This window comes from Mobula hypostoma, chromosome 6 (assembly GCF_963921235.1).
Source record: "Mobula hypostoma chromosome 6, sMobHyp1.1, whole genome shotgun sequence".
In the NCBI taxonomy this organism is placed as follows: domain Eukaryota; kingdom Metazoa; phylum Chordata; class Chondrichthyes; order Myliobatiformes; family Myliobatidae; genus Mobula; species Mobula hypostoma.
This window is the reverse complement of record NC_086102.1, coordinates 10,201,101-10,213,554: the sequence shown is the minus strand read 5'-3', so window position 1 is coordinate 10,213,554 and position 12,454 is coordinate 10,201,101. Positions and strand designations below refer to the sequence as shown.

The window sequence follows — 12,454 nt, the reverse complement described above, 5'->3', positions numbered from 1 at the left end:
GATCTGGGTTATTACACTACACCCAATCTTAGATGGCCTTTCCCCAAGTAGGCTCAAGTACAAGCTGCTCTAGAAAGTCACCTAAAAAGCCATCTTGCAAGCATTCAACAAATTCCCTCTCTTGCCATCTGACACCAACCTGTTTTTCCCAATATTGAAGTCCCCCATTACAATTGTAACATTACTCTTATTACATGCCTTTTCCAGCTCCCTTTGCAATCTCAACCCCACATCTTGGCTACTGTTTGGAGGCCTATATATGATTCACATATACTTCCAGCATTCTTAGTACTATTTGAGAGAAGTGGTTATGGACTGTACTCTCTTCATGAAATATAACACTGTTAATTAGTGATGGTTTATTATTGTCAAGTGTACCAAGATCAAGTGAAAAAAAAGGTTTGTGTACTGTCCAGGCAGATAATTGCATACAGAGGTGAATCAAGGAAGTAAAAATGTAAAACAGAATGCAGAATGTACACTTAGTTGTCACTTTATTAGCTGCATGTGTACAGCTGCTCATGAACCAAATATCTAATTAGCCAATCATGTGGCAGCAGCTCAATGCAGAAAAGCATGCAGACTTGGTCAAGAGGTTCAGTTATTGTTCAGACCAAACATCAGAATGGGGATGAAATGATATTTAAGTGGCTTTGACTGTGGAATGATTGTTGGTGCCAGATTGGATGGTTTGAGTATTTTAGAAACTACTGATATTCTGGTATTTTCACACAGCATAGTCTCTAGCATTTATAGAGAAAGGTGCAAAAAAAAATGGCCAGTTCAGTGGAGAAAAAAGCCTTATTTTCATGCACAGCAGTCTTTGGAGCTTACAGAGAATGGTGTGAAAAACAAATAAAAACTTCCAGTGAGTGGCAGTTCTGGGGGTGAAAACACCTTGTTAATGAGAGAGATCAGAGGAGAATGGCCAAACTGGGTCAAGCTGGCAGGAAATTGTCAGAAACACACTCACCATGTGTTGCAATAGTGGTGTGCAGAAGAGCATCTCAGAATGCATAATGAGTTGAACCCGGAAGTGGATGGGCTACAGCTGCAGATGACTACAAACATACACTCAGTGATCACTTTATTATGTACAGGCAGTAAGTATTAAAATGACCACAGAGTGTTGTTACAGAAGGAGTGCGGAGCAGGCAAGCAGCATACCATGGTCACAAAGAGGTGGATTGGGAGATCAAGAGTCTCTCGTAGTGAGAGGTCCATTCAAGAATTCGATGACAGCAGCATAGATGTTGTCCTTGAGTGTGGCAGTACATGCTCTTGGGTTTCTGTATCTTCTGGCTGATGGGAGAGCGGGGAAGAGAATAAGACTTCCACCATACCTTAACAACACGCTCCAAGAATATATCACTCTCTGTGTAAATAGAAAAATTGCCCTGTGCATTCCAAGGGTCAAAGAGCACTACGGCACAGAAACCTTTGGCCCATCTAGTCTGTGCCAATCTGTTATTCTGCTGCTGAATCCCCTCTCCCACTTTAAATCACTGTCCTCTAATATTTAACATATCTATCCTGGGAGAAGGACTCTCTTTACCCTATGAGAGCTGCTCATTAGAACCAGTGCTCGGTTCTATTAGGGCTTCCCTGAGCCACCAGTGCTCCAGAAAAACAACCAGACTTTGTTCAGCCTCTCCTTATAGTTAACACCCTCTGCTCCAGGGACCGTCTGGGCAAACCTCTTCTGAGCCCTCTCCAGAGCCTCCACACCTTTCCCGTAAAGACTATATACAATACTCCTCATCCGTCTCAGTAACCTCCCTCAGAACTGACATCTCTCTGGCATCCTTCAGTGCCAATTTCCATGCCTCCATCATTGGTATCTTTGCCCTCAACTGTCCCAATGTCTCTCTTCTCTAGTTATCTCATTGTGCTATGCGATTCCAGCTTTGCAGGAAATGATCTCCACGTCTTGTTTCAGATTGGATCCAGCCCATCTGTCTCCCAAATTCTGGGCAGGAATTTCCAGATGGCAAAGCCTGCTGGATCTCGGGCTGGGGTCTGACCAATGAAGGAGGTAAGGAGCGTTACGGAAGTGGGTATGTGTCAAAACCAGTGGTCTTGGGGCCGTAGGAGAAAGGTCAGCTGGCTTCCGTCTGCTGGACATAGCATTCAGTTCAAGTTGTCATTGCAAGGGATGGGGAGGAAGTGGGGATAAGCTCCCACTATCTATTAAATAGTCCCAATAATGTGCATCTGCAGTAGCCTCTGAAAACAAAGTCCAGCTCCTGGCCTTCACGTGTGGCTTAGTAACTAAGGTTGGAAGAACCTTTTCTACAGATAGGCGAAGGGGCAAGGGCAGCTTATTGGCACTTTAAAACCAGTTGGTTTGGGCATATGGGGCTTGTCAGCTGTGGTTGGCAGCTCACCGAGGAGAAGGAAAACTCTGATCTCAAACCTCCATTCCTTGCAGCTAGACCCGCTCAAGTGGAAGGTTTCCGGAGTAAACCCCAAGGGAGAGTCTGGAGCTGGAGTCCCTAAGGCAGTCTGACATTGAAATAAGACCATAAGACATAAGAGCAGAATTAGCTCATTCACCCCATCGCATCTGCTCTGCCATTTCATCATGGCTGATTTATTATCCCTCTCAACCCTATTTTCCTGCCTTCTTGCCACAGCTTTTGATGGCTGATTCTAGTTTAAATATACTCATTGACTTGGCCTCCACAGCCGCCCATTGCAATTAATTCCACAAAGCCACCACCCTCTGGCAAATGAAATTCCTTCTCATCTCTGTTTTAAGTGGATGTTCCTCTATTGAGGCTGACTCCCTCTATTCTGGTCCTCGACTCCCCAGTTATAGGAAACATCTTCTCCACATCCACTCTGTCGAGGCCTTTCAATATTCAATCGGTTTCATTGAGATCCCCTATCATTCTGCTAAACTCCAACGAATATAGATACAGAGCCAAGCAACACTCCTCATATGTTAACCCTTTTGTTCCCAGAATCATTTCTGTGTAACTCCTCTGGACATTCTCCAATGCCAGCAAGAAAAAGGGGCCCAAAGCTGCTTATAATACTCAAAGTGCTGTCTGACCAATGCCTTATAAAGCCTCAGCATCACATCCTTGCTCTCATATTCTAGTTCACTTGAAATGAATGCTAACATCGCATTCGCCTTCCCCACCACCGACTCAGTCTTGTAAGTTAACCTTTTGGGAATCCTGCGCAAGGACTCCCAAGTCCCTTTGCAACTTTGACTTCAGAATTCAACATTGACTGGCAATTCCGGCAACACCACTCTATCGTCAAACTGTATCGGTCTCTGCCGTTCCTTTTGATTTATCTGCTGCATGGAGAGGGGGAATCTGCTGCATGGGAAACAACTTGCTGTCCATATTTTACTGTCCTGACTTGCGTATGAAAGCTAGGATACAACATGGTCAAACCCGACCAACAGAGGCCTCCCCTCCATGTGTTCGGTGACTGACACTGTAGAGCCGCTGCCTTCGGGCTGCAGTGACCTATGTGCATTCCCAATCTTCCTGAAACCAAATGGAGAATCAAAGATCAAGGATCAACATTATTCACCAAACACAAGGAAATCTGCAGATACTGGAATTTCAAGCAACACACATAAAAGTTGCTGGTGAACGCAGCAGGCCAGGCAGCATCTCTAGGAAGAGGTACAGTCGACATTTCGGGCCAAGACCCTTCGTCAGGACTAACTGAAAGAAGAGCCAGTAAGGGATTTGAAAGTGAGAGGGGGAGATCCGAAATGAAAGGAGAAGACAGGAGGGGGAGGGATGGAGCCAAGAGCTGGACAGGTGATTGGTAAAAGGGATATGAGAGGATCATGGGACAGGAGGCCTAGGGAGAAGGAGATGGGCAAGGGGTATAGTGAGAGGGACAGAGGGAGAAAAAGGAGAGAGAGAGAAAGAATGTGTGTATATAAATAAATAACGGATGGGGTACGAGGGGGAGGTGGGGCATTAGCGGAAGTTTGAGAAGCCAATGTTCATGCCATCAGGTTGAAGGCCACCCTTTACGGAATATAAGGTGCTGTTCCTCCAATCTGAGTGTGGCTTCATCTTGACAGTAGGGGAGGCCTGGATAGACATATCGGAATGGGACGTGGAATTAAAATGTGTGGCCACTGGAAGATCCTGCTTTCTCTGGCGGACAGAGCGTAGGTGTTTAGCAAAACGATCTCCCAGTGGCTAGATTAGATGTTAAAGCATGGACATGGAATAAGATATGCATAAATACCAGCATGTAAACGGCATTATGAACTGCGGTTTCAAGTGTCTGCAATGCTGTGAAATAACTGAGGTAACAGACAGAGGGGGTGGGGTGACAAAATAGAATAGCTGATCAGATTAATTCACTGGGGGAAGAAACCTTTAAAAAGGAGTGAAATCTAAACGATCACTCACTATGCCATCACTATTTCAATCCAGAAGATCAATAATGATCCAATGAGGGAAAGCAGAGAAAGACACACTCTAAACTACTTGCAAGACTGTCTGTGTGCTTAAGTGTTCATTCTTTAAGCTGCAGTCAGGACTACTGTATGTGTGTGTGAGTGTTATAGACGCATGGAGTTGTACAGAGTGGAAACAAGCACTTTGGCCCAACTTGTCCATACCAACCAAGCTCGTCCTAGTCCAATTTGTCTGTGTTTGTCCCGTATCCTCCTAAACTTTTCTTATCCCTGTCCCTGAGCAGATGTCTTTCAAGCACGACAGTTGTACCCATTACCACCTTCCTTTGGCAGCTCATTTCAATTGCCTGCTATCTGGAGGAAACCCATGTGGTCACACTCCTTATAGACAGCAGTGGGAATTAAACCCAGGTTGTTGATTGCTGATGCTGTAATAAATTTATGCTAACTGGTACACTATCTTAACACCCTGTTTTCATTGGCCAGTGTCCAAATGCAACAGCTTTGTAAAACTTCTTCAGGAATTACTTGTTGTGCTAATTTACAAGACATGGGAGTAGCCAATTGCCACTGACGAACGCAGAGAACCAATTACAACTCTAGGATTAAAATCTAAGCAAATGGCTCTGATGCTGGGTTCCATCATGTGAACTATCATAACAACGTGCTTTTGTAATCCAGCAGAGGAAATTTCTCTCAGTCTAAGAGAGGCCAAGGTTCCCCTGATTCCCAATCACATCTGCAGTCGGCCTGACATTTACCACAAGAAAATAAGCTCCAGGATGATCTGTGCCGGCTATCTGCAGGGAGGTGTTGATACTTGTCAGGTAAGGTCCCAGCCCGCACACGGGATCTGTTCAAAGATCATAGAGTCATGGAATCATCAAGGTTTAAGCATTGACTTTATTCACCTTGCCTGGTGTCTCAGGGCTGGATATGGCTGCGCCCGTGCCACACCCCTGTCCCAGAACTTGTTCTTCTGCCACCTGTCCTGCACCTCTCCCACGGCACTCCACCTTCGCCATTTCCAACGTCCATTCTTTCCACCAGATTTACAAACTCAATCTCTGCTCCATGTTGACAAATGCAGTACTGTGCAAAAGTCTTAGCCCCCAAGCTATATCATGTATGCGTGCCTTAGACCTTTGCATGGTGCTGTACATAAATATCAACATGTATTTACAATGTAAACGGCATTATAAAAAGCAGTTTCAAGTGTTTACAGAGCAAAGCGATGACTGAGGTAATAGAAACATAGAAAATAGGTGCAGGAGTAGGCCATTCAGCCCTTCGAGCCTGCACCACCATTCAGTATGATCATGGCTGATCATCCAACTCAGAACCCTGTACCAGCCTTCCCTCCATACCCCCGATCCCTTTAGCCACAAGGGCCATATCTAACTCCCTCTTAAATATAGCCGATGAACTGGCCTCAACTGTTTCCTGTGGCAGAGAATTCCACAGATTCACCACTCTCTGTGTGAAGAAGTTTTTCCTAATCTCAGTCCTAAAAGGCTTCCCCTTTATCCTCAAACTGTGACCCCTCGTTCTGGACTTCCCCAACATCGGGAACAACCTTTCTGCATCTAGCCTGTCCAATCCCTTTAGGATTTTATACGTTTCAATAAGATCCCCCCTCAATCTTCTAAATTCCAGAGAGTATAAGCCTAGTCGATCCAGTCTTTTATCATATGAAAGTCCTGCCATCCCAGGAATCAATCTGGTGAACCTTCTTTGTACTCCCTCTATGGCAAGGATGTCTTTCCTTAGATTAGGGGACCAAAACTGCACACAATACTCCAGGTGTGGTCTCACCAAGGCCTTGTACAACTGCAGTAGTACCTCCCTGCTCCTGTACTCGAATCCTCTTGCTATGAATGCTAGCATACCATTCGCTTTTTTTCACCGCCTGCTGTACCTGCATGCCCACTTTCAATGACTGGTGTATAATGACACCCAGGTCTCGTTGCACCTCCCCTTTTCCTAATCGGCCACCATTCAAATAATAATCTGTTTTCGCCACCAAGGTGGATAACCTCACATTTATCCACATTAAATGGGTATAATGGGGTGGATGAGGGGAGGCTGACTATAATAGTCGAACAGATTAACTGCCTGGGGGAAGAAACCTTTAAAATGGAGTGAAGATTTTGTTTTGATAGCCCTATAGTGCTTTCTTGAAGGGAGAGTTTGAAAAAGGCAGTTTGCAGGGTGGGTCGAGTCCGCAATGCCTTCTTGCTACCTGATTCTTTGTCCTGTTTTCATACACGTCCTGCAGTGATGTAGACTGCAGCCAATAACCTTTTCTTCTGTCCTGACAGTTCACCGTAGTTTTTGTATATAGTAGGAAGAAACTGCACTAAACCAGACAGGAATGGTTGATGTGAAGATAATCTCTATGATGGCAAGGTAGAATTACACTAGGATGTCATGGGGAAGATGGAATACTACCAACTGCTGTGAGAAGTACATCCTTTGCGTTACAGCACAAAAACAGGCCTTTCGGCCCATCTAGTCCTTGCCAAGCTGTTCCCCTGACTAGTCCCATCTACCTACACCAGAACCATATATTAAAGATTAGCTTTATTCTTAAAGATTAAAGATTAGCTTTATCCTCCCGCACCAGCAGGCACAGGAAGAGCTTCTTCCCTGAGGCTGTGACACTGCTGAACCTCTCATCACAGCGCTAAGCAGTATTGCATCCGTACTGTACTGTATCAGTACGTTTATATTAGTGTGCTGCAGCACTTTTTTTATTCGCAGTTATTTTGTAAATACCACTATTCTTTGCATTTCTGGTCAGATGCTAAATGCATTTCATTGGCTTTGTATCTGTACTTGGCACAATGACAATAAAGTTGAATCTAATCTAATCTAATCTAATTAGACATGTACATCAGAACATCAAAACATAGAGTGAAACGTGTTGTTTGCATCAACTACTGGTACTGTCCGAAGATGTGCTGGGGACAGCCCGCACGTGCTTCTTGCGCCAAAGCAGCATGCCCACAACTCACTGACCCTAAACCGTGCCTCATCTGGAATGTAGGAGAGAACTGGTCAGAGAAAACCCACATGGGCACAAGGAGAAAGTACAATCTCCTTACTGTCAGTGGTGGATCTGAACCTGGGATGCTGGCACAGTAACAGTGTTACATTAACCTCTGTGCTACCCTGCCTCCTGTAGATGCAGCCTGACTTGCTGAGTTCCTCCAGCATTTTGTCTGTGTTGCTTTAGGTCACATGTGTTTAAGCCAATTGCTGGCTGTAACAGAGTTCCCGTTCCATGGATTTTCCTTTGACTTTGGAGATTTTCACTTGGATTTTACACAGGGAGACAGCGGGGGACCACTGGCCTGCAGCGAAGAGAATGGATGGCATTTAGTTGGCATCACAAGCTGGGGAGCGGGTTGCGCCAACCAGAACAAACCCGGGGTGTACGCGAGGGTCACCGAGTACCTGGACTGGATCCATGAGCAAATGGAGGTACTGCTGCCGCTGTACGCCAGCCTTGCATTGTCTTTGACGCTCTCTTTGCCCTTTGATAGAAGCCAGGAGGTGAGTGGGTGGAAATGCCAAGGAGAGGAGGTGTGGGTCAGGAAACTTGGATTTCCTGAATGCCTTGTGGAATTTTTAACTGCAGGGCCCCTTTAAGTGGGGATTTGGCCACCAGGACGTCTGGGGCTTTGTGGGACTGAAAGTTTTCACTGAGCCAAAATCCACTAGATGTATGACAAGAGTGGAAGGGTTATGGGTGAGGACTTCACAGCACCAATAACAGCCAGGTAGAGGAGCAGCTAGGATCTTATTAAATGACCAAAAAGATGCCAAATTATAAATGTTCTTATGACCTCCCTGTTTTTATATTTCTCATCTCAGCCATAGTGACAAGTTCTGCTTTTCAGATCGGGTTCGCCTGCTTCTTCACAAAGAACATAGGGCATAAATTCCTTTCCACCAACTCAACCTACAAGTTAACCTTAAGACTTTTGCACAGTACCATAAGAGTCTCTTAAATGTCTGTAACCCGTATCTAACTCTAATACCTCCCTGGCAGTGCATTCCAGACACCCACTGCTCTCTGTATAAAATTCCTACTTCTGACTTCTTCCCTTATATCCTCCAATCACCTAAAATTAAGTCCCAATGAAAGGTCTCGGCCTGAAACACCGAATGTTTACTCATTTCCATAGGTGCTGCCTGGCCTGCAGAGTTCCTCTAGCATTTTCTGTGTGCAACAACGACATTAGTGCAAGTTGAAGGAAGTATGTCTGAGGAAGAATGAGGGCTTTTCAGGTCATTTCAGGGACCTGATGGCAGAGGGGAAGAAGCTGTTTCTGGCACCAGCTTTATTCCACAGTATAAGCACAAGTGCCATACATAAATATTGTAGACACAGTACATGTTTACTGCTTTCTCTATTTTTGAAACAAAAGATTAATTCTTATATTCAGGGTTCCATGCATACAAAGCAGGTACTCTCCCTTTGAGCCACGTCCCGGGATATCCACAATCTTATTACCACAGAGCTTTTCTCCCTATAGTTTTTTGCAAGAGTGTCCCTTCAGTCAAGATATGACACCACCAGAGATTCATGAACTTGACTTGGCTGAGGATCTCAGCACATTACTGTATCCGTTAGTGTAATACCATTATGTGACAGCCAATGCCCAGGTTCAATTCCTGTAAGGAGTTTGTACATTCTTCCTGTGACTGTGTAGGTTTCTTCCACATTTCCTCCCACATTCCAAACACGTATGGGTTAGGGTGAGTAAGTTGTGGGTATATTATATTGGTGCCGGAAACATGGCGATCCTTGCTGGCTTGAAGTGCCCCCAGCATTTCCTCAAACTGTGTTGGTTGTTAACATAGAGACACATTTCACTGTATGTTTTGATGTACATGTGATAAATAAAACTGATAAACCATATAAACCATATACCAATTACAGCACGGAAACAGGCCATCTCGGCCCTCCTAGTCCGTGCCGAACTCTTACTCTCACCTAGTCCACCGACCTGCACTCGGCCCATAACCCTCCATTCCTTTCCTGTCCATATAGCTGTCCAATTTAGGCAGGTTTGATGTTGTCATTTAAAGCTCCCCCTCATATTACCCCTAAACTTTTGCCCTTTAACTCTCAACTCATGTCCTCTTGTTTGAATCTCCCCCACTCTCAATGGAAAAAGTCTATCCACGTCAACTCTATCAAGTCCCCCCTCAACCTTCTACTCTCCAAAGAGTAAAGACCCAACTTGTTCAACCTTTCTCTGTAATTTAGGAGATGAATCTCTTTAATCTCCCTTTCTCCTGACCATTAAATCAGTTGCTGCCTTGAATTACTTTGTGTCCAGTGGGGGGTGGGAGAGGTGCTCCATTACACACATACATGTCTGCTGCAGTCTTGACCAACTGCTTTAGCTGATTTTGAATTGTAGCCACTCACCAAGTGACAGTGAATTGCTGTCATATCTGTAACATGTATTGGCTAACATTTTTCAGAATCTCTCTGTGTCTCCTCAACAGATATCACACTCTCATACACACGGGATCAAATATAAGATCCTGTGCCTTCAATAATTTTTAATTTGCTTGTCAATTAAGGCACAAACAGCATTATGCAATGCAAGGCTAGAAATATTGAAGTCACAGGTGAGACCGGCCCTTCTATGAGACAATATATCTGCTGACCTATGATTCTTAGTTCCACGTTGGCAGTCCCTACAATCAGTGAACATTTAGGACTGAAATGTTCTGGTAATCTTCATGAAGCTAAACACCTTTCTTCTTTCTGTGCTGAGTAAAGATTTATTGGGGCACTAGAAGTTTTGGAGCACGCTTTGCAGAAAATAGAACATTACAGAATAGTACAAACCCTTCAATTCACAATGTTGTGCTAACCTTTTAACCTACTGTAAGATCAGTCTAACCCTCCCTTCCTGCATCATTATTATCAACTTTATTATGTGCCATGCTGTATGACGTGAGTGACCTTGGTCTTATCCATGACCATGATTGCTGTTCTGCAGAAGTGGTTTGCCATTGCCTTCTTCTGCGGAGTGTCTTTACAAGACGGGTGACCCCAGCCATTACCAATACTCTTCAGAAATTGTCTGCCTGGTGTCAGAGGTCACATAACCAGGACTTGTGATATGCACCAGCTGCTTATATGACCATCCACCACCTGCTCCACTGGCTTCACGTGACCCTGAGTTATTAAAATCAGGTGCTACACCTTGCCCAAGGGTAACCTAAAAGCTAGCAGAGGGAAGGCGCATCTTACACCTCCTTTGGTAGAAACATATCTCCACCCTGCCACCCACCTCCAACATAGCCCTCCAGTTTTCTATCTTCCATCTACCTATCTAAGAGTTTCTTAAATATCCCTAATGTATCTGCCTCTACCACCACCCCTGGCAGTGTGTTCCATGTACTCACCACTCTCTGTGTAAAAGCCTTACCTTTGACATCCACCTATACTTTCCTCTAATCGCCTTAAAATTATGACCTTTGATATTAGCCATTTCTAACCCAGGAAAAGTTCCTTGGGTGTTATTCAATCTGTGCATCTTATCGTCGTGTGTACCTTTATCAATGTAGTTAATCATGATTTTAATTTACTTTTATTTTACAGGAGGAGGAGTCAAGGAAGAATCACATGACAGAAGACAATAAGAATAAAATATTTTAATAAAATCTTGCCTAAGTTTTATTCCTAATGATAAAATGAGTCATGTCTCAGTATAAATATTTCATTTTAGTCTCTCTACATGCTTCTCGCTGGAGAAAGGGTGTGAATTAGCTATCTGTTCACATGCTGTCAGCCAGCCAGCCTGACGTTCAGTACACTTCTACACCAAGAATCTGACGCACAAAATTTTAGAGGAACTCAGCAGGTCAGGTAACATCAGTGAAGAGGAATAAAGAGTCGACATTTTGGGCTGAGACCCTTCATCAGTACTGTAAAGGAAGGGGGAAGAAACCAGAATAAAGTGGGGGGAGGGCAAGGCGTTCAAGGAGGGGGGAGGTAGATGGGTAGGGAAGGGGGTTTTTGAGAATCATTCCTATACCAGTCAGTAGTCCTTGAAGGTGGAAGGATGTTATGGTCTGGAGTCTTGTTGTCTTGGGGTTAAAATACTGTGTATGTGCATGGGTAAGAGACAGGATCAAAAAAAGGTCCAAAGATTCATTTTATTGTCAAAGTCTGCATGCACACTTTGTCGGCTGGTGGTGTAGTGGCATCAGCACTGGACTTCAAGGCAGATGGTCGTGAGTTCAAACCCAGCCGGGTCCCAACCTGGGCAGCAGCAGTATCTGCGTGGAAGAAAGGCCTGGCAGTCTACTTCCGGATCTTGCCATGAAAACTCTATGGACCATGAGGTAACAAAGAGTCGGACTCAACTGAACAACAGATGCATGCACAATACAACTCTGCTATTCATGTTCTCCAGACAACCATTAAATAAAGAAAGACTATGCGTGTTGATGAAAGAACTCATCAACTCCCCCTCCCAAATGGCACGAAGAGAAAAGAAACAAAACTGCAGACCCCAAAATCACCGGAGCAAAAAAAACCAGCCACATTAATAATCAACACCTACAGGTAACAATCCCCGACCCCCTCACTTGTATCAAAGCCCCAATCACACACACAATTAATAGGTCACCCACCTACCAATCATCTACAAGAAAGAAAACACTGAAAACCTGAAGGAAACCAATCAGGGCTTGTGTTGCTGTTGTTATTTTGTTGACTCTGCTCTCCATTGTTCTGCTGAGCATCGTGGGCATGTTATGTTGGCGTTGGAATATGTGGCAACATTTGCAGACTGCGCCCAGCACACCCTTGGGTGTGTTGGTTGTTCAAAGTAAATTTATTATCGAACTACATATATGCCACCATATACAGTACAACCCTGAGATTCATTTCCTTGCGGGAATACTCAATAACTCTATCGACTAATAACCGTAACAGAATCAATGAAAGACTGCATCAACCAGAATGCGGAAGACAACTGTGCAAGTATAAAAAGAAAGAAATAATATTAA

At 44.3% G+C, this 12,454-nt stretch overlaps 1 protein-coding gene across 1 annotated transcript in view; it reads left to right on the top strand.

Moving 5' to 3' along the window:
* LOC134347763 (transmembrane protease serine 3-like) overlaps nucleotides 1-8,059 on the top strand; it is a 54,805-nt gene extending 46,746 nt beyond the window's left edge. The window contains 3 exon segments of the mRNA XM_063050167.1: nucleotides 1,940-2,035; nucleotides 5,087-5,232; nucleotides 7,739-8,059. Of these exon segments, the coding sequence (XP_062906237.1) occupies nucleotides 1,940-2,035; nucleotides 5,087-5,232; nucleotides 7,739-8,059 (563 nt within the window).
* Nucleotides 8,060-12,454: the final 4,395 nt, after the last annotated feature.